Raw genomic sequence first — 23,792 nt, 5'->3', positions numbered from 1 at the left:
GAGGGGGGCCAGCGTTTCCATATTGCTGGGGTTGGTACATGCCCATGGCGGGCGGAGGCGGCGGAGGTGGGGGCGGCGCGTAGTATTGCTGATGGTGACCGTAGCCGGGGGGAGGCGGAGGGGGAGGCGGGGGAATGCTGCCCTGCATCCCGAATGGAGGCGGCGGGGGAAAATACTGCTGTTGCTGGTGCTGAGGTTGGCCCGCCCCTGTGTTGGAGGGAGGCGGAGGGGGGGCGCCCATGCCCGTTCCGATCTGCCCGGGCCCAGTGGCGAAGAGGGTGTGGGCCTTGAAGCGGACTGCCTGCTGGTTGGAGGCTGCGAGCAGGCGCTCTGCTTGGGAGCCGTGCCGCTCGCCCTTACTGTCCTTCTTGTAGGCGTACTGAACGCAGATTGGGCGTCCGCCCAAATATGCTCCGTTCATGCACTCGATCGCGTAGTCCGCCGCCTCGAAGCTGTCAAAGGAGACGAAGCCGAAACCCTTCGTGTGCCCTGTGTCGGGATCAAACATCACTTTAGGTGGCTGCGTGATACCTCCAAAAGCTGAAAATGTGTCGTAGAGATCCTTCTCGTCCACCTCGGCCGCCAAATTTCCAATGAAGAGGTTGGCCCCCACGTCCACCGTCTTCCTGTCCTGAGAGGCCTTATTCACCCGCAGAGGCTTCCCGTACATGCGCACCATGTTCATGATCTTCACGGCGTAGTCGGCGTCCTCTTCTGAGCGGAACTCAACGAAGCCGAAGCACTGGTGCATGCCCGTTACCTTGTCTCGGGGCATATGTACGTGTACCACGGGCCCTACATTCTGCATCAGTTCCCAGAGCAAATCCTCCGTCACTTTCTCGTCCAGACCGCCGCAATACACCGTGGCATCCTGATTCCGCTGTTCAATCGCACCAGAAGCCATCCCTGGAGGATGTGCGTGGTGTGATGGCGGATGTGGCCTCGTTAGCTGTGGTGTGCACGGCCTGGAGGACAAGAGGTCTCGCTGCTCGGACTCTCCCCTCAGAGACCCCTCGCTGCTTGTCGCCCAGCACTATCGCACGCACCGAGTCAGCAGTCCCTCCATCCCACTTCCTGATTCCCTACATTCGAAAACAGGCAGTGATGCCGTGGTCAAGATGCTTGCTCACCACATTGGGGTTCTTGCAGGTGAGTCATAGCTTTTTCAAGGGCCTATTTCTCTGCTCTTTCCCTTTTGTTCCATGTTAGATCCATTGCGCTGCTCGATTTATCCGATGACAAAATTTTCGAGAAACCACATAAAAGTCAAGTAATGAGACATCTTCCGTTTTCCTTGTAGAACCGTCAAAGGCCACCACGATGATCTACTCCATTTTAAAGCAAGATTCTTTCCTAATCCCACCAATATCCTTCACTTGCCGCCTCAGGTCATCAACCTGCATGCTTTCTTCTGGCACGTCTGCCCCCACATTCAGGCTGTTCAGCAGCGGCATCTTTCTTTTGACCCTCACTCCTCGATGCTGTCGAGGAGGCGCGATTCCTTTTCTATGATGGTCACTAGCACTGGCGGCAGCAGCGAAAAGGAGGCGGCTACGATGGAACGCGAAACCCAGTATTTTCTGACAGTGAAGACGCACACAAACATATCCCAGATTCAGGCAGAGGAGTGGAACTCTTTGTTGCGCTTTGAGGACTCCCCCTTCTTGCAGCATGAGTGGTTTGATTGCCTGGAGGCCTCGGGATGCGCAGTGCCGGCCACAGGATGGAACCCCTGCCACCTGACCATCCGCATGGTCACAGGCCGGGGCGGGGAGGTTGCCGAGTCCGACGATCCGGGCGAGCTGGTGGCGGCCGCGCCTGTATATATCAAGACTCACAGCATGGGCGAGTTTATATTTGACAACGAGTGGGCGAGCGCGGCCTACCGCTCGGGCCTGGACTACTACCCCAAGGTCCTGGTGGCCGTCCCGTTCACGCCCGCGTCCGGCGCCCGCCTCCTGCTCAAGAGAGGCCTGTCGCAACCCATGCAGCGAGAGATACGCAGGATGGTGGGCGGCTTCCTTCAGGACCTGGCGAAGAGCAACGGCTTCTCCTCCGTGCACGTCAACTTCTGCGAGGAGGAGGAGATCGGAGCCTTACAGGAGGCCCAGCCCCCCTACCTGCACCGGACCTCCATGCAGTTCCACTGGGTGAACAGGAACAAAGACAAGGATGGACTGCCATACAGTAGCTTTGATGAGTACCTGAGTGCCTTCCGGAGCAAGCGCCGCATCAAGATCAAGAAGGAGCGGCGCAGCATCTACGAGGACGCCGGCCTGACCCTGCAGGTGCTCCGCGGCCGCGACATCCCGGACTCTTACTTCGACTCGGACCTGATCTTCAAGCTCTACGTGAGCACCATCGACAAGCTCTTCTACGGCAGGCAGTACCTGAACGAGGCCTTTTTTCGCCTCCTCAAGGACAAGTTCCGGGAGCCCCTCTGCCTGGTGCTGGCCAGGGACGCGGGCGGCGAGGTCGTGGCCGGGACCTTCAACGTCATCAGCAACGACAAGCGCTTCTACGGCCGCTACTGGGGCTGTGTCGCACCAGAGGACATCAAAAATCTGCATTTCGAAACCTGCTACTACAAGTCGATCGAGTACTGCATCGAGGCCGGGCTGGCCGCCATGGAGCCAGGGGCGGGTAACTCCGACTTCAAATTCATGCGGGGGTTTGAGCCCGTACACGTGCACTCCATGCACCACCTTGTGCACCCCGGGCTACGCCAGGCAGTGGACGACTTCCTCCAGTACGAGCGGAGGGAGGTGTCGGGAACGGTCGAATACCTGAGCGAGAAGAGCGCCGTGCGGGGGCGCAGGGACGGTCAGGGGGGGGAAGGCGGCCAGGCGCCGGGGGAGGGAGGGGAGTAGGGCAACATGATAACGAGGCTGCATGCCCACTGCCTGTCGTTAGGGCGGGAAGACCGCGAGGAACCGTCTCATGTCGATAAGGAGAGACTACCCGCATGTGCATTGTAGAGTACATGAAATCCAGACGAAGGCAAAGCGAGCTTGGCTTGTGGATGAGAAGCCTGCTGAGCTCTAGCTCGTCCTGATCCGCGCCATTTCTTCGTGTCACATAAAGCACATTGTTCTTCCTTTCCTAGTCGTGTGAGTAGGCATGAAAACTTCCGGGGCAGTTCCGAGTCCGCACCTAGGTAGACCCTAGCAGCCCCCCAACGCGTCGCTGTTTCACAACCCACCACTGGCACTAGACGGTCCGTCATCTTGTCGCTATGTCACATTCACGGCTATGTATCATAGTGCTCGTGTCCGCCTCCCCTGCCTGTCCAAACAGCCCCACTGCCCCCGCCGCTCGTCTCCACCACCTTCACCCTCTCGCTGTTGCGCCGCCCATTTCTCAGCGACAAGCTTGTCACTTGGTCGCGTACAGACGAGTCCACTCCTTCGCGTTGGCGATGGCCCGGTCCTCGTCCGCCTTCCAGAGCTCCGCCACCTGGTTGTTGAGGGGGTCCTCCGGGTTGGGGCAGGACTGGGGGGCGGGAGGTGGACGAGCCCTGTAAGGTCCTGACGGCCATCTCCTTCTACCTGCCGTCCACTACTTACCAGAAGAGCCTGGATAGAAAGGAGAACGGTGCGGATCTGCAGGGCGGGGGACCACTTGTCCTTGAGGATGTCGAGGCAGATGCGGCCGAGTTTGTCGATGTTCGGATGATACATCTTGGTCAGGAAGCGCACCTTGGGGGGAGCCATCGGGTAGTCCGCGGGGAGAAATAGCTCTAACTTGAAAATGCCCTCTATAACGGCGAGAGGGAAAGGCGGGACCCAAGTGATCAGAGCTCTTCGAGAAGACTCCGAGATACAGACAGAACTCTTTACTGCTCTTTACCCTATCCGATGCACAATGCATCGGACCCTACTTACGCTGATAGGGAGATGATTCAGGGCCCTCGATCACGACGTTGAAATAGCGGAAATTGTCTTCGTAGGGTGTCGCGCTGATTCCAGGCACTGGCAGCAAAAATCGTGTGGATAATCATGAGAAAATAAGGTTATTGAAGGCAACCTCAGAAAGCGGGAAACTGCCCCTTATCGTACCTGGCTCAGAAATCAGTCTTTGAGTTTCCTAAATGTACAGAGGCGTTTGGCATTTGCGTCGAGAATTAGGTAAATGAGACGCCAGAGGTTTAAGCGGCCCTCCTTGTCGACCCTCAATCTCACCTTCACGATCCGTCGAGGCAACGTCGCAGACATATTTGAGCCGGGACCTTGCCTGGGACAGGGAATTCTCAGCGTGCCTCCTCACTCCTCTACCGGCTGATCTAATAGGCTGCCAGATTCCCCGGCGTAGGCCCTGTTGTGAGGAAAAGTATGGCGTCGCAGTTAGCACCTGGGCCCACCCGAGAGAGGGAGGGCCTTGCGGCCATCCATCCCACATTTGACACCCCGCCACATTGCAGAATGCGCTAGATGAATTGTTGGGAGATAAACACAGCCGTACCATCCTGCGAGCGTGGACCCGTGTGCTCAAAGCCCCCGTTCCCGAAGCTCCTGAGGCTTTTCGGCTGGCGATGACTAGCCGTCAGAGCCCCCTCCTTCCCTTCGACTTGGTCGAGGCGAGGCCTGCCACAGCCATGAGGCGCTCTGGCTCACGGGGTCACGGATTTGCCTGCCTAAATGCCACCTTTGTCAGATTGTACAACAAAACTGCCGACATGGTCGATTAATGTGTATAATTATCCACATCATTCCGGCCGACGGCCTCCCTACTTCCCCTCCCTACTGCTAGTAGCTTCCTGCACAGGGAGTGCCGGACGGCTCTGCCGCCCCAGTCCGGTAATCTATTGCGCTGATCCCCGGCGTTTCTTATCAGCCGTCTAATATCTTGCGCCATGGAACCGGGCAGTGAGCGACTACTTGACAACCCTCCGCAAGATGGCATTTCCTCGCTCGCATTTTCCCCCAGCAGCTCCAACCTGTTGTTGGTCTCGTCCTGGGACAAGACCGCACGTTTGTACGATACATCATCAAATGTAGCCAAGGGCATCTGGCAGAATCATGCTGCCGTCCTGGATTGCACAGTGCAGGACGATCACACAGGATTTTCGGGCGGACTGGACAGGGCTGTTCGCAAGTAAGTTCCGTGACTTCGCAAGAGTGGGAGGAGGCTCGGAGATCGAGGCCAAGCCCGTTCTATCTTGTCTATCCCCAATCTTTATCTATTCAGAGTACGCGCATACCGGTATCCTTTGAATTAATTTGCCGTCATACGAATTGTGCCGTAGGATTTATTTGAACCAGCCAGAGGACCCTGGCCTGAATATCGGCAGCCATGCCGGGGAAGTGAGCTGCATGGAATTCTCGAGGGAGCTGGGGGCTTTGGTAACCGGCGGATGGGATGGCAATGTGCACATTTGGTGAGAGGCGGGAAGGAAATGGATAAGAGAAACGAAAGAAGGACTTGGAAGTAGGACGGAGATGGCCAGTGGAGTCGTACCCTCAGCCGTTGCCACGGAGTCTCCCTCGGACAAAGCGCACGCACGCTCTCCCGCTCCTTTCTGACACCCATCCACCACGTACGCAGGGACCCGCGCAGCCAAGGAAGGGCGCAGAGTCTGCCGCCGTCGGAGAAGGTGTTCACGCTGGCGGTGTCAGGCCAGCGGCTAGTGGTGGGGACCTCGGATCGGTCCGTACTCATCTACGACGTCAGGTGAGGGTAGAGGGCAGAGCGCGGGGATCGGGGCACAAGAGTGTCCGTGGCCATGATCATGTGGGTGCCTGAGCATTGAGCGGGTCTCTTCTTGGTGCGTGTCGCCACCTGCGGGATTCGGGGGCCTTCAACAGCACTCGCGCGCCTCACGCATGCTCTACCTTTTTAAACACCCAGAAAACTTAGCGCGCCGGACGACCGTCGCGAGTCCTCCCTAAAGCATCAGACTCGTTGCATTCGTATCGCCCCGGACCACAGCGGTAAGCTCCTCTCCTCCGAAACGCCTCCTATGTGACCGTATGCTAGCTCCAATCCACTCGAGGCTGCGAGCAGTCCCGTCGCTCATGGGCAGCATGCTCTCTCACCCCCCGTCGGGCCTCACAGGATACGTGCTGGCCTCGGTCGAAGGCCGCGTGGCGGTCGAGTACTTCGATCTTTCAACCGAGGTGCAGGCTCAGAGGTACGCGTTCAAGTGCCACCGGCAAGATGACCTCGTCTACCCTGTCAACGCCGTCGCCTTCCATCCCACGCACGGCACGTTCGCCACGGGGGGATGCGACGCCATGGTCTATACCTGGGATGGACAAAACAAAAAAAGGCTGGCGCACTTGGGTCCCTACAAGACTAGCATCGCGGCCCTCTCCTACAATTTTGACGGCTCCCTCATGGCAATAGCCGCTTCTTACACCTATGAGGAGGGCGAAAAAGAGCATCCGCCCGATGCCGTATATTTACGATGCCCCTTGGAGGGGGAAGTTAAACGAAAAGTAAAAGCAGGGGCATGAGATGAGTGGCTTTACATGTAATGCAAACATTCATAACATACCGTCCAGAAGAAATAACTTTTGTCTCTTCGTTAAACATTTAATTCGTTACGCTTGCGCAAGGGATAGGGTGATAGTCTGTGATTCCCATGTGCCGATCATTTTGTTAGATTCAGCGGCCTTGGAGCTTGCAGAAGCTTCTGGTAAGGTATCACGCATCTAGCCCGTACCCAATTCACACTTGCTTCTGAATGGAACAATCAAGCAGTAAACAAAGCCAGGTTCGAAAGTTGTTGCCCTAATTGCACGCATGCACCGGTGCTACGGTTGTGAGGGCACGGTTCATCCCGTAAAAAGTATCGGAATTTAGTCTGGTAGGCTGAGGTCGTGGGAGCCCTCTTATGATGTGGCTTTGAAGGGATAATTGTGCAGAAGGTATGCGTGGGTAGGAATGAGAGAACAGCTAAAAGGAAAGATCATCAAGAAAACCTGGTTTATATGGACAAGGGCTCCACGCTTCACTTTCTAAGAGCAGAAACAAAAAGATGCCGGCTTGACATCATATGACTAGAGACACAGAAACCCGTGTTGACCTGGTTCCGTGCGGGTGGATCGGAACGTGAGATGAAGCGGAGCGTATGATAAAGAACTTGAAATTGATTGTCAGGAGAAGCCGCCGCCTGGTAGGTAAACCCGGTCATGTACGTGGATAAGAACCGCGAAATACATTTTAGGAGAACACGAAGCAGAAAGAAGTTGCGCGTGTATTGAAAGCTTTTGAAGGGTACCCCGCCTAAAGCAAAGGAGTGGACGTTGAAAGTCATGTCAAAGCCTGTCCTAGCCTCAAATTCAACTTGCCCAAAGACCCCAGCTTTTAATGCCTTTGACCACGGATTCAAACCTCTGGACAACACAGCACGTTCAAACCATTACTGGTTCACCAACTATTTTCGTCGATTCGGAAGGAGGGGACCAAGTGTGCGTTACTGAATTCTCGCCATTTTTCTCGTCGGTTGCCAAGTGGTGATGCCATACCAACACCCATCACGCGGTTGAAGCACCACGGGAGAGGCGATCAGTCCTCAAATTCAAAGTGTTTATTTGTGATGGTATTCCGCAATCCAGTATAAATGCCGCGGGGAGTTGGACACGGTTGACATGTGTTCTTGTCACGATCGTGTGATAATGGCAACTATATTGGCTATGCACCTCACGATCCCTCTGGGTCCCTCGCTCCTCGCCCACCACTACCACATGCAACCCACAGGCTGCAGCGAGTGACGACGTTGGTCATTCGAAGAGGCGTGACAACATTATTATTATTGTCCTGCCAAAGCGGCATGTTTTGGAGATCGTCATCGTCGCAGCAGCCACAGGGGTCCCCGCCTCCACCTTCGCAGCATGTAGGGGACGATGGCTATGACCAATATGTGTGGGAGGAGGACGAAGAGACGCGGTCCATCGTAAACGCTGTCCGTTTTAATGAAAGTCCTGAAATGGAAAGCATTGGCAGTGAGGATGGCATTGGTGAGGACCACGAGGGCCTGGACGACGAGGAAGGAAGGGAAAGCCACCGGCGACCGTCGGGGTCTCCCTTCTCATTTCTTTTCAATCGCTTCGGCCACGAGGAAGGAAGCCAGCAGCTGCTCAGCGGAAGCCGCAGATCACTTCAAAAAATACATCCCAAGAATTCGCGCAACAGCATGAAGGCCGAATCGAGCGGCGGCAGCCTAGCGAGCATGGGGGCGTCACCACGCCCTTCCTCGCGAGGCTCCCCGACGGTGCCTCGGCCGGCCAGCCGCTCCTCTACCCTCCGAGCCCGCTCTCCTCAGGCCAAGAGCCTTCTCCGCGCCGATGCCATCGGCCAGAAGTCTCAGCAGCGGCTGGAGCACCTGCAAGTGCCGTCCAGCGAGGGCTTTGCCCCCGTACAGCGGTCCGGGTCGGTGCCCGGGCGCCTTGGGGACACTTCATCGAAGCCATCCCACGCAGCCATCGCAGCGGCACATCAGGCCGACCGCATGCGTGGAAGAGCGTGGGAGGGGAGTGGGACGAGGGTGGATGAGATGACCGGGGCGTGGCAGGCGGTGTCCATGGGAGGGACGAAGAGATTGATGAGGGGCGACGGGTCACAGGTGATGATAGGCATCGGATCGGGAGAGTCGCGCAGTCACCTTCCCTCCTTAAACGATGTGGGTCACTTCAAGGAGGATTTGGAAGGAGGAGAGGAGGAGGACGAGGAGGGTTCTGCAGTGAACGCGCTGGTGACCTTCGGCTACTACCTGGTCATGCCCGCCCTCAGGTAAAATGGGAGGAATAGCTCTTTGGGAGAGCGCGTCGAAAAGGGGGGCTGAGAAATGAAGCCAGCTAGTCCACTCATGGCGTTGTCCCCCTTTGGTGCTGCCAGCCTGTTCCACTGCTCCCACCGCATTCTCAGGTCCTACCCCGTGCGCGTCCTCTCCTCCGTCATCCTCCTGGCCGGCCTCGCTCTCTGCGTCATCCTGGCAGCCGTGCATTTACCCATTCGACTGAATAAGCAGAAGAACGTGAGGGGCGAACCACTGACATTCAGTCCTCCCGAGGGTCACATAGGTAAGGCTGATCGTCCTCGGCCCCTCTCTCGGGCCGGGGCCTGCCTTTCAAGTAGATCTCACCCCTCTTTCTTATCGCATCTCTTTGGCCTTTCCTCTTACCCCCAAATGGGGCTGATTTCTGTTTTCCCTTGCCACGGCGCGTTGAACAGAGCCCCCCCCACTCGTTCAAGAAAATACCCCCCCCCCCTCCACAGGGCCCATGCTGGGCGCGGCCGAGGGCGGTCTCTACCGGAACCTATTCGCCGAAATGCTGCACAAGTCGGACGCAGAGGTGGAGAAAAAGCTACAGGATACCTGGCGCTTTCTTTTCGAAGGCGATGTGAGCACGGAGGCCATCTACGTCCCGGTGGGTGAGACGCCCGAGGGCGACAAGCTCGGCTACGTGCTCAACACGGAGAGCGGGTGGGTGACGAGCGAGGCCATGTCCTACGGTATGATGGTGGCGGTGCAGTACGACAGGAGAGAAACTTTCGACGCCCTCTGGTCCTGGGCCTCGCGTTACATGCGCCACGTGACAGGGCGGTACAAGGGCTTCTTTGCGTGGAAGTGCTCCTTGGCGGGCCGGAAGCTCGACGGGACGCCCGCCCCGGACGCCGAGGAGTGGATCGCGACGGCTCTCATTTTCGCGAACAACCGGTGGATGTCTCAGGGCCGGTACGACTACGAGAAGGAGGCGGTGGCGCTTCTCCTGGGCATGGGGGACCCGAGGCGAGGCATGTTCACCAAGCACGGCGAGGTCACGCTCAACCCCGTGCGACCAGTCATCACGAACCCCTCCTACCACCTTCCGCACTTTTACGAGGTCTGGGCGAGATTTCTTAACGATCGCGGCCAGTACCAGCTGGCTTCCTTCTATTTGCAGGCGGCTGAGCGCTCTCGGCGACTGCTCCATAAGGCCGTGGACCAACACACAGGCCTTTCGGCCGACTACACGGACTACGAGGGCGTCGGTGTCAAGGACTTGGCGGGACACTCTAATTTCCAGTGGGACGCCTGGAGGGTTGTGGCCAACGTGGCTGTTGACTGGTCCTGGTGGCGGCGCGACGCCTGGCAGCAACGCGAAGCCGACACTTTGCAGGCATTTCTGATCCGGCAGGGCATCCAGGACTACCCCTCCACCTACGCCCTCAACGGAACGGCCCTCTTGAAGAGCCACTCCGTAGGTCTGGTGGCCGTGAATGCCGTCGCCTCTCTGGCGGCAACGGATAGGAACGTGGCTTCGGCCTTTGTGGCGGAATTATGGAACGCGGCTATCCCCAGGAACCAATGGCGGTACTATAACGGCATGCTTGTCTTCCTCTCTTTGCTGCAGGTTTCAGGCCGCTACCGGAGTCTGTATTGAATGAAAGCATCCACAACGGGAGGATGACGATACGTGTATGAGCTGACACATCAGATGGGTGTAGGCCTTTGTACTCGAGGCCGTGGTGACTCGATGCATAAATCGCTCTCCCGCCCGTGGGTCTTTTTGTTTGCATATGATTATTAGGACAATGTAAGAATTTAAAGAGCAAAGATCTAGGCTGGAAAATGCTCGCGAAAATGCAAATAATAAGGGAGCATGTGATTTGGTCCCTTGTGGGAGGGTACCTCGGATCGAATAGGAGAAGAGCCTTCTCAATTTTGATGTGTGTGTGCGTCCTGACGCATAGATTCAAAGAAGGCGCGGCCGAGGGGGGTTGCTGTTGACAGAGTGGATGTTGTCATATCCACGACTCTAATGCCCGCCGCCCGAGGCAGGCGTACATTTGTACGTTGCACACAGGAAATAAAAATACACTAAAGTATCCGTAAATCTACGCAGTACCAGCCAGGACGGAAAAGTGCGGAGCATACACGCACGAGTCGCTGATGCGAGAACGATTAAAGTCAGAAGAGGTCTCGCGGGAGTTGAAAAGGCGCGGAAGCATGGATAAAGAGGGTGACAGCAATGACGACAGTGCGTGTGCCCGAGTAATTTCCATGTGCGTTTTCGACGAAGAAGGCTATCGCCATCTCAAACACTCGACTGCGGCCCAACTTACCAGGCTCTAAGGCCTGCTAGGGAAGGGGCGGAGACTATCCATGGTCAAGTAGAAGCAAGAGTGTCTAAAAAGTGAAAATTTGTCCAGAAGAGAGGGCTCCTACTCCCACTTGAAGACCCTATGTGCACGAAAGCGGTTATAATTTCCTGTGACAGCCTAAATAGGTAAGGGGAGCCCGTGTGTGAGAAGCAGATATGCGCAAACGAGCAGCTTTCAGGACGTGGACCTTGTCAAATGTAGCAAGTAATTGTGTCCACTCCTTCCCCCGTCAGTCAATTGTCTATGAAGGTGATTAAAAAAACATAAAACTGCATGCGAGGGAAGATGCACGCGTCTGGTACTTTGATATCGTTCTCGTATAAAACATCTTTGCTCTATGAACTTCTCGACAATCCCTCCGTCCCCGCCCGAATGTATTTACGTCCTAATGTCTGACAGCCTCGGGAGCAGGGATGGCCGCCGATCCCGGTGGCACCTCCAGAAGGGCCGCTGGCATCACGGCAGTGGCTCGCTCTAGCACCTGCCGAACATCCAGAGACGGCTCCAGCAAGGCTTGGTCTAACGTTGCGCGGAAGCGCTTCCCCATCGGCTCCCCCGCGAATAAATTGTGCACAGGCTTAATGAGCAAGCGACGCATCCTGGGCCCCCCCCTCGCTTCCTCCTCCTGCGCGTAGGCCCCATACCTGTCCAGAACCTCCCTCCTCGTCAGACCCGGGTTCCCATCCGCTGACCCGAACACGCGTGCGTCCACATCGCTCCAGTAGAAGGGACGGGCAACGACGGCGCGCCCGATCATGACGCCGTGCACTCCCTCCCGCAGGTGCTCGGCCACGTCCTCGTAGGAGAGCACCCCGCCATTGAGGGTGAAGCGGAGGTGCGGGAATTCCCGACTCAGCCGGTAGACGAAGGGGTACTTCAGGGGAGGGACCTTCCGATTCTGATCAGGGGAGAGCCCGCCCAGGATCGCCTTCCGGGCGTGCACCAAAAAGTGGCGAACTGGCGACGCGCCCGAGACGGTCTCCACGAAACGTGCGAGCTGCTCGTAGCTGTCGTCGTCATCAACCCCTATCCTGCACTTCACCGTGACAGGAATCTTGCCCTGGCTTCCCTCGCTCATGGCCGTACAAAGCTCTGCGACGCGCTCGGGCTCGCGCATCAAAGCGGCCCCGAAGCAGCCCTTGCCAGAGACCCTCTCACTCGGGCATCCGCAGTTCAGGTTCATCGCGTTATACTTGTAGGGAGAGGCGAGGCGGCTGGCTTCTGCCAGCTGTTCAGGATCAGAACCACCAAGTTGGAGCACCACGGGGTGCTCGGCCGGGCTGTTGAAGCGCAGAAAGCGGTCGCGGCTTTCCTCGTTGTGGTACAGGGTAGGTGCGGTAATCATCTCCGTGTACAAAACCATGCGCTTGGAGAGGAGGCGCAGCAAGAACCGAAGATGTCTGTAACGTTGGATAGGAATCTTAGCTGTGGCTTCAAAGCAAACGAGACGTTCCATCCTACGAGTGAACGCGCGCCTACCTGTCGGTGTACTCCATCATGGGGGCCAGACTGACCCGCTCGTCCGGGCCCTCACTTCCTCCATCCTCCTGGGAGGCTCCTCTTCCACGCGTAGAGCTTGACGTCATTGTCCTAGCTACACTCCTTGACATCCTCCAATTTTTGGACATGCGGCCATGATGTTGCACAAATGCTGCAGTACTCCTGGCCGCACCAGGTGCGCCCGTCATCACAGCGATGAAGGTAAAGATGGAAGCCGTCTTGATTACGATTAAATTGGGGCTCCTGCTCCTCTTTGTTTGTGGGATCGATCCGCACATGTGTGACTCCTTGTCTTTTAAGGTCACAGGCGCCCTGTGCAATACTATGGCACGTCAGGCGTCAGCGTGTGAAGGCACACAGGGGTTGCGGGGTCGTGGAACAGAGCGATGTCGCCCATTCCATCTTCAACACAGCGCCAGGCGCTCGGCAAACCTAACAAATGAAACATGTTTACCCGTGCAGGAGGCGAGGGCTGTGGGGAGGCCTTGCGCAATTTCTGTATGCCGCCATATCAATTTCGGGGGCCCTGGAGGCCGATAAAGGCCCTCTTAGCCTCCCTGCTCCCCCTCGCCCTCTTTGACCGGGCTCAGGCTTTTTCAGGCCACCCACCTCTGAAGCACTACTTTGCCCCGTGTTCGGGCGGGCTTGCGACGGTACTGGGTCAAGAATTGTTGTCAACGCAAATTGGTGCCGCAGAGGTGGAAGTCCAGAAGCGGGGATGTGCGTTTCTGGGTACGGAGGAGGCGGCCTACCGCGCCCTGCTTTGGAGCCGTACCGCAAACGGAGTGTGGCAGCTCATGGTGCGGCAGCGAGGGATTTGTAATCGAAAGGACCTGTACGATATGGTGCGGCGCATTGCATGGCTCGAAGCGATGAGCGTGGAGGATAGCGTTGCCGTGAGTTGCGTCCTGGGTGGGGGGGAGGTGGCGACAGACATCGCACACACCCACTTCTCCTCCCTGACGGTCAAAAACGCCCTGGTCGATTCCTTTCGCGAGCGGTCGGGCGGCCGGCGTCCCAGCGTGGACGCGAAGGACCCCGTCTTGCCCCTTGTTCTCTTTTTGCAGCGGGACGAGGCTTGGCTGTACCGGAGCTTGAGCGGGCCGGGCTCTCTGCACAAACGCGGGTACAGGCAGCAAATGCACAAGTCCTCCCTGCGCGAGACCACGGCGGCGGCCGTCTTGATGCTGGCCGGCTACGACCCGGAAAGGCACGTGCTGATGGACCCCATGTGCGGGTCCGGGACTCTGGCCATCGAGGCCGCGCTCATGGCGAGGAGGCTGGCGCCCGGCCTCACGCGCCTGAAGCGGGAGGGGGATCTGGCGGTCCTGACGCCGGCGCGGTGGCCGGACACGGACCTAGCCCTACTCCGGCGGCTCGTCCGCGAGGCCAAGGCGCAGGAGCTGGAGCGCGCCCCGCTCCCTATCCTGGGTAACGACTGGCACCCGGCGGCCGTGGAGCTGGCCAAGCGGGACGCGGGCTCGGCGGGCGTCTTCCACGACATCATCTTCAGCAGCCAGGACGCGTCGGATCATCGTCTGGACGGCTCGGTGGCGCGGAAGCCGAACTTGGTGGTGTGCAACCCGCCCTGGGACCTGCGGCTGAACGAGGGGGCGAGGGAGAGCTGGGAGGCTCTGGGCCGCTTCCTGAAGCGCGAGGCCGGGGGGGCGGAAGCCTTCCTGCTCTCAGGGAACCCGGACGTGACGCGCACCTTGCGGATGAAAGCCAAGCGAAAGATCCCGATCGACCAGGCGGGCATGAGTCTACGGCTGCTGCAATACCAGGTCCTTCCCCCTCGCCTCGCGGGCGGGGAGTCGGAGGGCCGGGCTGCAAGCCTCCGCGGGGGGCCCGCGTCGCAGGCGACAGGTCCGTCGGAGAGGGCGGATGACACTCAGACACCCCTGCGAGCGACCTCCACCAGGCTGTCCGTGACGCCCCCCCCACCGCAAAGGCTCGCTAGGCCGGGCATCGCCCCAGTCAGGGCCTCGCGCGCTCAGGCGCTCTCGGGGGCGGGCTCCTCTCTCACCACGCTGGCAGTGGGGCTCCTGCTTGGATGCCAACGGTCGTCGTCTCCAGCGCTTGCCCGAAACGTCTTCGATGTCCCCTCGTCGTCTGTGACGGCAAGCCAGTCGCTGAAGGGAGCCTATGACGAGTACGCATCCTCCTACGACGGCTTGGACGGGGGGGACGCTGCCCGCTTCCTGGGCCTCGACGCCGCGCGTAAGGAGTTGATCGGGCGAGCCCGCGGGCATGTTTTGGAGTGCGGAGTTGGCACGGGCTTGAACCTTCCTTTCTACGAGTTTGGTTCCGGGAGCGCGCCCACCGTCTCCCTCGACGCCATCGACCTGAGTCCTGGCATGCTGCGCGAGGCCCGGTCCAAGGCGGCTTTCCTGAACCTGGGGCCCGACGCCGTTCGCTTCCGTGAAATGGATGTGGCCAAGATGGACTTTGCCGATGAAAGTTTTGATTGTGTCTGCGATACATTTTCCCTCTGTGTGTACCTGGACCCTGCCCAAGCCTTGAAGGAAATGGCGCGCGTGTGCAAGGCTGAATCGGGAAGAGTGTTGCTCCTGGAAAACAGTCGCAGTAATTTGCTACCTGTGGCCGCATACCAAGACGTGACGGCCGGTATAGTCGCGCGTTACGGTGGTAAGGGTTGTGTTTACAATCAGGACGTGGCAAGTCTCGCTCGTCAGGCCGGTCTACGTGTGATGTCACAGAAGCCCTTGCTGGGTGGTCTCATGACGATGCTAGAGTGTGCGCGGGAAACTTAGTGATTGAAATCTTGCTAAAACCCCTCCTGTGTATCGAAAAGTACCTCACATGTTGTTTGTGACGCAAACATTCCAACGAAAAAATCGCAACGTAACATAACCTCCCCGCAGTCCGGACGCTCATTGCTTCCTTGCCTTGTCTGTGTAAGAGAGCACGCATCCCTGCTTGATTTCTCAAAACATCCCACCATATTTTCCATACATGACGCACTCAGTCGTCCAGCTGTGGAAGAAATGGTGTTCAAGAAACGAAAGCCAAAACTTGTAAAGCAGCGACAGGACGGCAAGCCGCCTGAGGAGGTAAGTGGTGGTGTACATCGAGGCAAGATATTGATGGCAGAGGGCGAGAGCAATGCAACAACAAAGCAAATGCGAATTGTGTTTCAGCTTCGTCATGATTGTACATTTCAGAAGATAGATACGACGCTTTCTACAGAAGTCATAGGGAAACACAACATGAGTAAGCGTATTGCATTTTTTCATCGCCATCCTTCTTCCCCACAGGCAATAAACAAATCCGTTGAAAACAGTTCGCCGGGAGATCGAGCAGATGCACAGATGGGCAAGAAACCCATTCATGATGATGAGTCAGAAGAAGACAGCGGCAACGGTATGATCTTATTGGACGCTACACCTTCCCATGCCCTATTGCCGCAGCAACGGAGGCTCGTGCAGGGCGCGTCACGACTGGGCAATATGCGCTTTGAGACTGGTCTCCCGACACCGTCCTATTTTCAATTTGAAAAACTTGGCAAAACACAGAAGGCTATGGTAGTCCCGAACGCCAAGCAAGTCGCCGCGTCAAAACAATCTTCCCTTCAGCTGAAGGCCGATACAGCTGCACACATGCCGAGAAAGGTCAACTCTGGTGCAGTTCTTCACAGAAAGGGTGCCGGGGGGGGTATAACAGGGATGAAGACCACTCAAGGCGTGTACGAAAGGGATAAGGAGAGAAAACAAGACGCGAAAATGCTGTTGATGCGCAACTACATGGACCCGAAGCGTTTCTACAAGGGGCTGGAGGGGCTGGCTCCAGATTTTCAGGTGGGTACCGTCATCGAGGGCCGGATGGATCCCATGCACGCTCGCATGCCGCGGCGAGACCGAAAGCGCACTTTTGTGGATGAGATTCTGGCAGACCGTGGTGTTCGGAGGTACTCAAAGAAAAAGTTCTTGGCGATTCAGGAGACCAAGAAGGCCGGGCGCAAGGGTTTGTACAGAGCGAGGCAACAAAAGCATAAGCCCAAGTGGGCGAGATAACGGAAAAGACACAGACGAGCGAGGAAAAAGTGTTTGGCATTGTAGCTCGTATCAATAAGTCTCGGTGCTTTTCTTTGCTTTCAGAATCCACTCTGCGCGTCTCCCCCCCGATCCCACCCTCGTGTTCCCTCTTGCTCCCCCAGATGCCCGCGGCCCTCTCACTTCTTCGCTACGGGCTCCAGCTTTGTCGTCCCTCCCATGTAGGGTACTAGCACCTCAGGCAACCTGACGGAGCCGTCTTCCTCCTGATAATTCTCCAGGATAGCCACAAGCGTCCGCCCAACGGCCAGACCCGAGCCGTTGATCGTGTGGCAGAGCACCGTGCTTTTCTTCCCTTTCCCCGCTTCTTTGGCTGCTCCCAAGGGGGCTGGCCGATACCGCAAGGCCATGCGCCGGGCCTGAAAGTCTCGGCAATTGGAACAGGAAGCGATCTCCCGGTAAGTCTGTTGGGCGGGCAGCCATACCTCCAGGTCGTAGCAGTGGGCGGCCGCGAAGCCGATGTCCCCCGAGCACAGGCGTACCTTTCTGTAAGGCAGCTCCAAGAGCCGGAGGCACTCCTCCGCATCCCGTGTCAGGGCCTCGTGCTCGGCGTCGCTTTGCTCGGGCGTGGTGATCTTGACCAGCTCGACCTTGTGGAACTGATGCTGCCGAAGCAACCCCTTGGTGTCTCGGCCATAGGAGCCGGCCTCAGCGCGGAAACAGGGGGTGAGGCCCACGTAGCTGAGGGGAAGCTGTGTGGCCTCCAGGATCTCGTCCCGGTGCAGGTTGGTGATGGGCACCTCGGCCGTGGGTATCAAGAAGGCGTCCTCCCCGTTCACCTGGTGGTTCACTGCGAACAGGTCCTCCTCGAACTTGGGGAGCTGCCCCGTGCCCGTCAGAGTGGAGCGGCTGACGATGTAGGGCACCGACACCTCCCGGTACCCGTTCTCGGCCGTGTGCTGGTCTAGGAAGAACTGGACGATGGCGCGTTCCAGGCGAGCCAGCGGACCGCTCAAGATACTGAAGCGGGCCCCTGAAAGCCTCGCGGCGGCCGCCGGGTCGTACCCCCCGAGCTTAGCGGCGATGTCGTCGTGCCAGAGGTACCTCTCGCCCACCTTGCGCCTCTCCACGCCCCATTCTAGGACCACCTCGTTGTTGAGCTCGTCGTCGCCGTCCGGGACGCGGTCGTCCAAGAGGTTGGGCATCTGTAACATGAGCGAGTCCATCTCCCGCTCTAGTTGATGCAGCTGCTCCTCCGCCGTGGATGCCACGCTGTTTGCGTACTCCACTTGCGTCTTCAGCTTCGCCGCCTCTGCGTCCTGCTTTTCCCGCATTAGCTTCCCGATCTCTGCCGATAACGACTTGCGCTGCGTGAGAGCGCCCTGTTGCTCTTTAACCAGCTCTTTTCGTCGCAGATACAAATCTGGATGCATGGTATCTGGACTGTGAGCTGACATAAAGGCTCGACTCGACTTGACACGAATGATATCGTACCTGCAATATCTGAAACGCTAGACGCTTGCTCATCCGAGGCGCGGCGTGCCTCCAGGTGGGCCAAGACCAGGTCTGGCTCCTCTGTGACGAGCTTGACGTCCAGGGTCTTCCCACCAGACGAGGGCCGTCCTGACGCCATCCGCACGGCCCCATGGAGACCCACATCCCGTCGCCCACGCTGTTCGTAAGACGAGGAAGGAGCGCTCACCCGACATAATGGATTTTTTATCTTACCGAAGCTTGTCTGTGGCTTCTGTAGTACGCCAGGACATAATGTTTTAAGACGTCATTGACCAGGCAATCTTCCATTCCGTATTGGACATCAACAAACACATTTGGATGTCTTATATGGTTGCAAATACGTACCGCGTGAAATGCACGGAGTGACCGGATTGCCAGCAGAAGCATGATTGTGGCTAACACAAAAGTGAGGCTCAATCGTATCTTGGTAAAGCACTCCAGCAACATCCCTTTCGTCGCCTACCACGCTCAGCCCAGCCTCACCTGGGCTTTAGTACCGCCTCCGTCTAATCGATCAGAAATTGTCACAAAAAAACCGTTAATGAGTGCCAATAAGGTTTGAATGAAATACAAGAAAAAAGTCAGGACTCTACTTCAACGGCTGGAGCTGTCCTCCACCTTCGATGCGATGGAACTGTCTGAAGCGATGTAGCCAACATCTTTGGTTGCGTGTGCCAAAAAAATGACTGCATATTTCCATTGACTTATCGTTTCGCGATTCTTCTTTTAAGGAAATTTACGGATGACTAAATTACATATTTTTGTTATCACTACCGACAATGTCAGTTCTAACCTCCCCACCCCCTGTTTCGTCAGTCAAAAGACGTCTCAATTGTGAAGAAGGAGGAACACAAGAGATTGACGCTCCGGTTTTGTGCTGTGATACGAATATACTCGTTGTTTTGCGGGTCACCATTAAAAACCTTCGTGGCAGCGTTCTTCATGTGCGGGATCAGCTTCGCCAGAGGGGGATCTAGAGGCTTACTCTCTTCTGCCCCCGCCCTGTCGGCGTCCGAGTCTCTCGCCTCTTCCGATCCTTCCTCCTCCGTCGACCTTTCAGCCACTGGACCTTCCCCAATGCCCTCCCCCAGAGGGCGCTCCTTCTCATCAGCCCCCGGCCGCGCGGACCTCGAGGCTGACGGGGGCGAGGCGTAGAGGGAACGGAAGAGGTCCTCCAGAAAAACGCGAAATGTGACATCTAGACAGTCCTCCACGGCCAGCTTAAAGCTGGGGCTTTCAAAGGCATCCCACGTCTCATTCACCATCTCGTGCAGCCTGCTGCCCGGCGGTCCCAGATCCTCCGCCTGAGAGGCCGCGTCCAGCACGTACTGGAGCAGAGGAGACTCGGCCAGGAGCACGCCACGCGGGCCCTCCAGGCGCCGGCGGATGCGCATCAAGGCGTCGTGTAGCTCGGCGTAGTCCACGTGGATCTTGGCGTGCACGGACCAGGCCCCGAGCTCCTCGCGGACGGCCACCTCCACCGCCTCCTTCAGGCGCCGCAAGCCCTCCCCAAGAAAATGCTCATACACCAGAGACAGCAATCTGCACCTGTCGTCCGAGCCGAACGAAGATGATCCTGTCGCTGCATAGCCAGCATCGCCCAAGCTGCAGAATTCGCCGCGTGGTCCTTGCCCCTCCTCCTGGTCCCTCTGCGCCGCCTGCAGCATTTCCTGCCGCGAGGCCTCGAAAGCGTACCGTCCTAAGATGTGCACCTGGACCCGGAGCATCACATTCAGCAGATTGAAGCCGTAGTAGGCCAAGAAGAACCGTGAGAACCCCGACACTTTCACCTGGTGCCAGAGAGCCTGCTCCTCCTGCTTGCTCAAACCCCCCCGCCCCGCCTTGAGCGCCTTCACCGGCGACGTCACGTCTACGATTTCATAGACGCGCTTACGCAGTGTTTGCATGAAATTCAGGAGAGCAGGGACACATTCACCTCGGGAGCGTAACATGTGCATCTGTAGACTGCGGTTGATAGGTTTGTCAATGAGACAGTGCAGGAAGTCAGTTTGCGAATGGTGGGCTTTTTCCCTGACCCATACTACAAGGATTTCCCCCAGATGTGCCACATACCGGTGCTGGTCCAAGCGTGCCAGGTCATGCTCCCTGATTATGCGCTTGTAATCATCGAGGACTCTCTTGATCCGCCACGCCGCAAAACCCGCCGCGGACGCCCCCGCTATCAGGCCGATGGCGCGTCGGTTCCTCTTCAGGAAATGGTAGACTTGCTGCAGCCGACCCATCTTGGGATAACTACCGGTGATGGCCGTGCACACAGGTCCAAGAGTAGAAGCAGGGAACGATGTGAGATGAGAGAGAGGGCGCCCTACGGCTGAGTGCGACACTTGACGCGTCTCGACTGGGAAATGCCACGGGGAGGCTACCCTCCCCAACTCCTCCGCCACCGCGTGGCCCCGCCGTGACAGCGTCCCCGAAAGGACAACAATTTGACCACTCAGAGTCGGTAAAAGTCAAGCATTGGGGTTAAAAGAATTTTTTTGTTCCCATCCCGCCTGGTCCGTGCTCGAAATGAGGGTGGGAGATGTGACATTTTCCGAACTTAGGGTCTCTGTGCTCTCTTTGATAGCTCAAGAGTCAAAATGATACGCGTGTTGCCTGGACGCATTTTTCTAGTCAGGCAAGTTCGTTGTCCTTTTTCAGCACACCATCCCCCTCAATATATCAATTTATGCAGCACAGGTCACAGGACATCTTTCAATCGAACGGCGCCGGCTTATTACTGCTCCATCATGGCGACAACATCGAAGAAAGTAAGCGCCATACATCCCCGATTACTCATCCCAGGCGGAGCTGACAACCTATCAACCACACACACAAACAGCCATTGAAGTTCCGCAACTACAGACCTGCCGATGCATCGCTTGTCAGTCTGTCAACTGCGACATCAACAGGGAGCGGGCTTGTCCCGACAGGAGCGAAGAGCGTGGAGGACAGTGCTGCAGGCGTGCCCCGCCCGAATGAAGTGCGGCCGCCGCCAGCGCATGCAGAAAATAATCAGGGGGAAGAGCAGCCCAAGAAAGCAGAAGATGTGAAGAAAGACGAAGAAGACGCCATACAACGGGAGTTGAAACGACATGAAGCGGAGCACGGGAGCGGGGGTCAACTTAAAGTCGCGCCACGGAAGGCGAACTGGGATCTGAAGCGCGACGTGGCCAAGAAGCTTGCAAAGCTGAACCGTTTGACACAGAAAGCCATAATAGAGATTCTTCAAGAAAAGCTGGCGCAGGAGGCGGAGGAGGGAAGCACAAGTGAGAATGATGACGACATGAGTAAAGAGGGCGACGAGTAACATGGCTCCGGCCACAAGCAAATGAAACAAAATTTCAAGCTCGTACATCAAGTCCATCAACTTTCATTTGTTGGTTGTATTAACAGCCCAGAATGCCTCGTTCACGCTGAAGATGCCTCGGGGGACCTGGGCGGTGTAGCCGCTAACACCTTGGCAGACAGCTCCCTCGTGAGTAGCTCGTTCTTCAGTTGCCCGCAGCCTGCATTGATGTCCAGACCTCGCCGCACGCGCATAGTGGCGGGAATCCCCCAGTCCTCGTTCAGGATGTTCAGAAACCGATCCATGGCCGCCTTGGACCCCGGCTGGCCCTCGAAGCCCGTGGTCGGGTTCACGTTGATGACGTTCACGTGACACTTCCCCTTCAGCGGTGAAAGCAGCCGACCGAGCTCATTTGCGACCTGGGGGCTGTCGTTTTGTCCACTGATCAGCGCCCACTCGAAGCTGAGCCGCCTATTCGTCCGCTGGACGTAGTACTGGCACGCGGCCATGAGCTCCGAGATGGGAAAGCGCCTATTCACCGGCATGATGGCCGTGCGCTCCGCGTCCCTGGTCGCATGGAGGGAGACGGCCACTTTTATCTGGGAGAGTAGCGCTCCCTCGCCCTCCGGGTCGTCCACCGCGTCCGCCAGGTCGCGGATTCGGGGGGCCAGGCCCACCGTTGACACCGTGATATGCCGCGCCCCGATGCCAAGGTCTGCGTTCAGGCGCCGGACGGCTCCGAACACCTGCCTGCGATTGTTGAGGGGCTCACCCTCACCCATAAACACCACATTGCTCAGTCGCTCCCCCCCCTTGGTCAGGTCCCTGGAGAAGAGGAGGGCCTGCTCGAAGATCTCGGACTCGGTCAGCTGCCGCGCGAAGCCCATCTGGCCCGTCTGGCAGAACACGCACCCCATGGCGCAGCCTGCTTGGCTGGAGATGCAGGCCGTCCGTCTGCCATCCTCGTAAGGCATCAGAACCGCCTCAATCAGTTGCCCGTCTGCAAGGCGGTAGGCCCGTTTGACGGTCCCATCCTTGCTCACTTGCTCGAAGGCCACTTCCAAGCACCCCAACTTGAAGTGCTCCGCCAAACCCAAGCGAAGGGACTTGGGCAAGTCGCTCATTTCCTCAAAGGAGGCCGCTCCGCGTTGGTAGAGCCAGGCATGCACCTGCTTAGCCCGGTACTTGGGCTGGTGGAGGGTGTTCTGGAGAAATCCGCATAGTTCTTGCTCTGAAAGCGCATATATGTCAGTCAATGCGCTCGGCAAGCGAGACACGACGGTATTATCGGTCTCAGCTGCAGCAGGTACAGCTACCGCCTTAGCTTTTTTAGGAAGAGGAGGATATGCGCGCCCTGGCACCGCAGACTGCCATCGACGAATGGATAAAACGCCGGTGGATGCAAAAAAGGCTGACGAGCTTCGGCAAGCAGTCACTGTTCTTGGTCGCACGACAGTCGACCCTAAGGCGCCTATAAGCATGACCAGAAGTGCAAAAGTACGCCCCAGGGTTCGGCGCAACCGTCCTCCTGCTCTTCCTCTTCCTGCAAGTTTCCGATGAAAATGCGCCGAAATCATGCACCGAAGACCCCTTTCCTGTGAAAACAAAACGTGTTTCCTGTGTCACCTCGCCCCTGTGAGCCTAGCAGGGATATATATGGCTTCCATGAGTAGAGTCTTGGGGCCATTAAAGGGCAACAGAATCAGAGGCAGCAGGGCCGCTGCTCGCGCAATCCGCGATGTGGTGACTCGGAGGCCCCTGCGACGCGGGCACAGCCAAAATGCCGTGTGCATGAGCATGTCCAACCCTGACGGTCAATGTTACTGACAACTTTGTCATACCACAGTTGAGCTGGCCTGCAAAAATACGTGAGAGCAGGGGAAAGGGGCCACGCCTCCCCCCTCCAGGCCTCCTGTCAGTGCTGAGGGCTTCGACACAAGCCTCTGAGTCGTCTCGTCATCAGCCTCCAGCAGAAAACGTATACATTTTTCGCCTCGAAGGCGGAAAAAGGTCATGAAGTCGGACAAACAAGCCATAGGATGCTACGAAACTAATGAAAGTCCGGCCGGCTGCGAGGTTTTACAGCTACTACGGCTTTCACGGTTTCTTCTAAATGAGCAAGCAGAGGGCAAGGGTAGCAAATGCAAGACCTGCTCTTGCAGATGCGTGGCGAGCAACCGTGCACGCAGCCGCTCACATCTGCAAAAGGAGCTTGAAAAGGTCTTGCAGTGTTTGTCTTTTGAAGTGATCATGTATTTGATCCTCCTCCTCTTTGTGATGGCCGTGCCAGGAGCGCATGCTTTTTCTGGGCCAACCCCGTCTAGATCTTCAACGTTGGGATCCCATCACCACCCGCGAAGCGTAGCATTGGAATCTACCATTGCAGG

At 57.4% G+C, this 23,792-nt stretch overlaps 11 protein-coding genes across 11 annotated transcripts; 5 read left to right on the top strand and 6 right to left on the bottom strand.

The window, feature by feature from the left end:
• SF3B4 (splicing factor 3B subunit 4) lies at nt 1-904 on the bottom strand (the record flags this gene model as incomplete). The annotated part of the gene is made up of 1 exon (XM_005856035.2): nt 1-904. A coding segment is annotated over one exon (904 nt), but the record flags the coding sequence as incomplete, so codon positions are not given.
• A 187-nt stretch (nt 905-1,091) lies between these two features.
• NGA_0333410 (uncharacterized protein) lies at nt 1,092-2,870 on the top strand (the record flags this gene model as incomplete). Its single annotated transcript, XM_005856052.1, has 2 exons — nt 1,092-1,149; nt 1,389-2,870. The coding sequence occupies exons 1-2, from the start codon at nt 1,105-1,107 to the stop codon at nt 2,868-2,870; spliced, it is 1,527 nt and encodes a 508-aa protein (XP_005856114.1). The 5' UTR covers nt 1,092-1,104.
• Nucleotides 2,871-3,046: 176 nt separating this feature from the next.
• Nucleotides 3,047-4,321, bottom strand: UBE2N (ubiquitin-conjugating enzyme E2 N). The gene is made up of 5 exons (XM_005856040.1): nt 4,182-4,321; nt 4,059-4,086; nt 3,885-3,971; nt 3,567-3,757; nt 3,047-3,492 (listed from the first exon to the last, which is right to left on the bottom strand). Exons 1-5 carry the CDS (start codon nt 4,212-4,214, stop codon nt 3,376-3,378), a joined length of 456 nt encoding a protein of 151 aa, XP_005856102.1. The 5' UTR covers nt 4,215-4,321; the 3' UTR covers nt 3,047-3,375.
• A 429-nt stretch (nt 4,322-4,750) lies between these two features.
• Nucleotides 4,751-6,533, top strand: BUB3 (cell cycle arrest protein BUB3). Its single transcript, XM_005856058.1, has 5 exons — nt 4,751-5,094; nt 5,246-5,377; nt 5,545-5,670; nt 5,848-5,930; nt 6,055-6,533. The coding sequence occupies exons 1-5, from the start codon at nt 4,853-4,855 to the stop codon at nt 6,453-6,455; spliced, it is 984 nt and encodes a 327-aa protein (XP_005856120.1). The 5' UTR covers nt 4,751-4,852; the 3' UTR covers nt 6,456-6,533.
• A 1,157-nt stretch (nt 6,534-7,690) lies between these two features.
• Nucleotides 7,691-11,374, top strand: NGA_0333600 (glycoside hydrolase family 8). The gene is made up of 3 exons (XM_005856054.1): nt 7,691-8,733; nt 8,839-9,023; nt 9,220-11,374. The coding sequence occupies exons 1-3, from the start codon at nt 7,775-7,777 to the stop codon at nt 10,365-10,367; spliced, it is 2,292 nt and encodes a 763-aa protein (XP_005856116.1). The 5' UTR covers nt 7,691-7,774; the 3' UTR covers nt 10,368-11,374.
• On the bottom strand, nt 11,373-12,904 carry NGA_0331800 (uncharacterized protein). The gene is made up of 2 exons (XM_005856036.1): nt 12,568-12,904; nt 11,373-12,488 (listed from the first exon to the last, which is right to left on the bottom strand). The coding sequence occupies exons 1-2, from the start codon at nt 12,864-12,866 to the stop codon at nt 11,474-11,476; spliced, it is 1,314 nt and encodes a 437-aa protein (XP_005856098.1). The 5' UTR covers nt 12,867-12,904; the 3' UTR covers nt 11,373-11,473.
• A 130-nt stretch (nt 12,905-13,034) lies between these two features.
• On the top strand, nt 13,035-16,666 carry NGA_0333900 (rrna (guanine-n -)-methyltransferase; the record flags this gene model as incomplete). Its single annotated transcript, XM_005856057.1, has 3 exons — nt 13,035-15,361; nt 15,578-15,662; nt 15,867-16,666. The coding sequence occupies 3 exons, from the start codon at nt 13,035-13,037 to the stop codon at nt 16,620-16,622; spliced, it is 3,168 nt and encodes a 1,055-aa protein (XP_005856119.1). The 3' UTR covers nt 16,623-16,666.
• A 61-nt stretch (nt 16,667-16,727) lies between these two features.
• Nucleotides 16,728-18,624, bottom strand: SARS (seryl-tRNA synthetase). Its single transcript, XM_005856044.1, has 3 exons — nt 18,462-18,624; nt 18,096-18,348; nt 16,728-18,024 (listed from the first exon to the last, which is right to left on the bottom strand). Exons 1-3 carry the CDS (start codon nt 18,561-18,563, stop codon nt 16,781-16,783), a joined length of 1,599 nt encoding a protein of 532 aa, XP_005856106.1. The 5' UTR covers nt 18,564-18,624; the 3' UTR covers nt 16,728-16,780.
• Nucleotides 18,625-19,605: 981 nt separating this feature from the next.
• Nucleotides 19,606-20,371, bottom strand: PEX3 (peroxin-3; the record flags this gene model as incomplete). Its single annotated transcript, XM_005856047.1, has 3 exons — nt 20,190-20,371; nt 19,665-20,081; nt 19,606-19,621 (listed from the first exon to the last, which is right to left on the bottom strand). Exons 1-3 carry the CDS (start codon nt 20,357-20,359, stop codon nt 19,606-19,608), a joined length of 603 nt encoding a protein of 200 aa, XP_005856109.1. The 5' UTR covers nt 20,360-20,371.
• Nucleotides 20,372-20,866: 495 nt separating this feature from the next.
• Nucleotides 20,867-21,426, top strand: NGA_0333700 (coiled-coil domain-containing protein 12; the record flags this gene model as incomplete). Its single annotated transcript, XM_005856055.1, has 2 exons — nt 20,867-20,887; nt 20,959-21,426. The coding sequence occupies 2 exons, from the start codon at nt 20,867-20,869 to the stop codon at nt 21,424-21,426; spliced, it is 489 nt and encodes a 162-aa protein (XP_005856117.1).
• Nucleotides 21,427-21,527: 101 nt separating this feature from the next.
• Nucleotides 21,528-22,529, bottom strand: NGA_0332300 (radical sam cfr family; the record flags this gene model as incomplete). Its single annotated transcript, XM_005856041.1, has 1 exon — nt 21,528-22,529. The coding sequence occupies one exon, from the start codon at nt 22,527-22,529 to the stop codon at nt 21,528-21,530; it is 1,002 nt and encodes a 333-aa protein (XP_005856103.1).
• Between the last annotated feature and the right edge of the window lie 1,263 nt (nt 22,530-23,792).

Source organism: Nannochloropsis gaditana (genome assembly GCF_000240725.1).
Source record: "Nannochloropsis gaditana CCMP526 unplaced genomic scaffold scaffold049, whole genome shotgun sequence".
NCBI lineage: Eukaryota > Eustigmatophyceae > Eustigmatales > Monodopsidaceae > Microchloropsis > Microchloropsis gaditana.
Note: the sequence above shows the minus strand (reverse complement) of the source record. Positions and strands in the feature narration are given on the sequence as shown.